The sequence below is a fragment of the Anneissia japonica genome, unplaced genomic scaffold (genome assembly GCF_011630105.1).
Source record: "Anneissia japonica isolate Jap-2015-1 unplaced genomic scaffold, ASM1163010v1 scaffold2756_len2360902_cov194, whole genome shotgun sequence".
NCBI classification, from domain to species: Eukaryota; Metazoa; Echinodermata; class Crinoidea; order Comatulida; family Comatulidae; genus Anneissia; species Anneissia japonica.
Window position 1 is genome coordinate 139,890 of NW_022719050.1, and position 3,606 is coordinate 143,495.

At 34.6% G+C, this 3,606-nt stretch overlaps 1 protein-coding gene across 1 annotated transcript in view; it reads right to left on the minus strand.

Annotated features, from left to right (window-relative positions):
* Positions 1–3,606, minus strand: part of LOC117110756 (very long-chain acyl-CoA synthetase-like) — a 20,589-nt gene extending 16,983 nt beyond the window's left edge. Inside the window, exon 1 of the mRNA XM_033253553.1 lies at positions 2,782–3,606. Within this exon, the coding sequence (XP_033109444.1) occupies positions 2,782–3,262 (481 nt within the window). The 5' untranslated portion in view covers positions 3,263–3,606. The remainder of the gene's footprint in view (positions 1–2,781) is intronic.

Below are 3,606 nucleotides of genomic sequence, written 5' to 3' on the forward strand. Positions count from 1 at the left end.
TTGATGAACCACAGCCAAAGCAAATGCTCATTCTGCATCACCTGAAAGCTGAAGTCAAGAATTAAAGAAGTGCTTCCTGGTCGAAGTCATGTTCTCCCATGTATTTTTTTTTTGTAAAAAGACAATAATATATTAAGTACTTTTAATCTAGAGCAAAAACCATTGAGAAATTAGTAAGATGTGAAACATTGAGTGGTGGAATTACTTGAGGCTGCTATTGCAAATCAGGATGAAGCCTTGTCACTATATGGGGGATAAGGATCTGGTGACAATTCAGGCCATATTATAGGCCATGGATAGAAACATGAATCAATTGGAAGTACTGTAGTCCTATCAGATTGGAACTGTATACTGTTTGTATAAATGTTGTTATCTATTTGATATGACATCATACCATACACTGTGTTGAGAAATATTACCAGATATTATTAAGGTTTTTCCTTGTATGAACATTTATCAACAACACATTTATTTTCTTTATAAAAATTTGCATTGGACTTTTTGAATTGCATTGTATTGTATTTTACAATGCAATATGAAAAGAAGAAAATAACAGAACAGTACTTGCTGATAAATGATAATGAATACAGCAAAACTTTCATTATTTCTAGTTTCTTTATATTGTTTATGCTGGTTGGCTACATTGATAATATTATATAATTGTAATATTTAACACATGTTTATAAGTGGATTGGATTAAACTCTATATTCAGCTATGTTTAAAGCAGTTCTATGTAGGTATATGCTACAGTGTTTCAATAATATTCATATAAAAGTTCAGATTTTTGTCATAAACTTCTTTCAACCTTGTGTTTACTGTTGTGTAGTTACATGTATATACCTAGTGAGTGATCAGAGAGATAATGAAAGTGCTGGTGGGATGTAACTGGCTGAACTGAGGTATATTAAAGATTTATTTGTTTCACCTTATTGGAATCATGTAATTGCTTTACTTTTATTCATTAATTCAGTCCATATTAACAAGGTCTTCAAGCAGTTAAACAAAAATCAACAGGCATGGCAAGAAATACTGATTAATGTTATTTATTTACATTGCATGCAAATAAAAACATTTGAAATTTTACATCAGCCTCAATGTGTTCTTCATTATTTTTTGAAGTAATTCAGCCTCAGTTTTCTTTTAAAATGTACATTTTTTTAATTATAGAAAAAACGAACAAAAAAAAAAAAAAAAAAAAAAAAAAGCGATTCCAAATAGAATCAAAATATATTATATATTTACAGGAATTTCCTGTCTCATTCAAAGTCAATGAACATTACTTCTTGCCCTTCCTACTATGCATATGTAGGCCTCGATAAGTAATACAATACACATTCAGTAAAGCACGGTCGACTTTGGCTTAAAAAACTACGGTGTGTCAGTCGACAGAAGACGGGAAATGCAATTTACAACCTCTAAAATCTTACAACTATTACCAATGTATATAAAGGCTGGTATACTTATATCATATTGAAATATTCCACTAAAACCGGAGAACTTTCGTCCAAATTGCTACACATTGTCACTTTCCTCGCGACATTGTTTACGTTAGTTACCGAGTTTACAAAAACGTTTGTGATTGGCTAATAGCGTCTCATCAATGCTTAACAGGTATGGTAAGTGTGCTGTGATTGGGTACTGCTTTCGTGAACGACATTATTTTTTTGAAGATAAATTCTCATTTTTGGTTACAGTTTCCCCAAATTTACAATTGCCAACAATTATATTATGTTTCAATAAAATAGTATTGACATTTTTGTGCGAATGCCAAGTAGCGCGGATCGGTGGGTCACAGAATTCGTAAACTAAGCCGATTTTGGAGCCTCAACCCACGGTCTAAAGCCAAACCAGTCACTCATCGCAAAAATCGATTTTGAGTTATTAATACAGTGTTAGAGAGTAAAATAATAGCTATAAAATGGTAAAAAAATCATTCAAATCGGACATTTCCTTATGAAGGTACAAGCGTTTAACCACACAGTTGTTTAAAGAACAATATATGAGAAATTAACCGTCAAAGTTTATGATTTCAGGCATTTCTCATGCAGAAACTATCTTTAAATCCTTAAAAAGTATTGTTTTAACATCGAAAATGGGGAAAATAACAGCATAGAATGATGTGTAGATATATAAAGGTTAGTTTAATGCAATAAAATAGATTTTTTAATTTGACATTCCAGCATGTTTTGGCCATTTTCTCTGAAACACGATTTGCGACGAGTGACTGGTTTGGCTTGTCTTTGCCACATATGAGAAATCTGGACCCATTTTTCAAAAAGTGGACCCATTTCATGCATAAGTTACATAATTTGGACCCATTTTTAAATATGTGGAGCCATTCTTTAGGGACCAATTTAAAACAAATTGTGCGGGACTGTTCCAATTGTCCTTATAGCTGGCTACGGCATTGGTTGTAAAGGAAATTTGTCTGAGGGTTTTTTTTTTAATGGATTTTAATGCCCTAGCTGATTCTAAGAAATTCTACCTCCAATTGGACCACCTTCATGTTGTCGCTATCGCCTGACGGAGTCTCGTGGAAGTTACGCTATCTGGCAGAGAATCTGACCATATCTGGTCTTCGGACCTGGTAGAGGCCCATACTAAGTTGTTCTTAGAAACGTTTTAGAACGCATTATGCCTGCACAAGTTTTAAAACAGATCCCCTTTTTGATCCAAATAGTCGTGTAAGATATTGCTTGCGGAGATTGGGGCTCTGGGGGTGCTAGGTGGGACCACCACCGCCATAAGTCTAGATCCCATATATTAAACACATACTGTACCTCCTGCTACTACAACAGCCTTTGATCCTGATATCTTTATGCAATGCAAAAGAGATTTTCCACGAAGATTGTAATTAATAAACGCACACGTGATGCCTATCTTCTGTAATCCCAAGAACCACCAGCAATACGCTGGTTCGTTTTTCATAAAAAACGCAACAGTATCATTTTGGTCAAGATACCCAGTGCCTTTTGCAAAATGTGCTACTTTGTTCGACTCGATATCAATTTCTCCGTATGTATAGACACTATTCTGGAACAGAATGCATGGCTTGTATGGATGGCTGTCAGCGTTTTGTAGAAATAGATCAACCAAAGTCAAGCCATTTTTTTCGCAATTGAGAGCAAACTTTTTAATTGCTAGGCCTATACGTATCCATCTAACGTCATTCAACAATGCACTGCCATACTTCCTTTGCAAGTAAAGAGCAATAGCAGCTGTCCCTCCAAGACCGATCAATTTAGCTTGCGATTTATCCATTATTAGTAGTAGATTTGTTGTTCCTCAAACAATGCTCAAACGATGCTGACCTTCGTTCAGAGTTTGATAAAAAGAGCAAACAACACGCCCACTTCACAGCAGAAGCTCAATACATAGGTTATATGTTGCACAGGTTTTATTTAAACTCAGAGAGGTAACTGAACTGCTGAACTTAAATACAGTATAAACGAACGTATGAAAATATAATAATTACATATTAGAAAGTTACGAATATATAACTAGAATACCGTAAAACCTCGAATAGAAGCCCAATGGGCTTAATCTCCAGAAGAAGCCCATCTCGAATTGAAGTACCCCATTTTAGTTTGCAAAGTAGCCTCGAG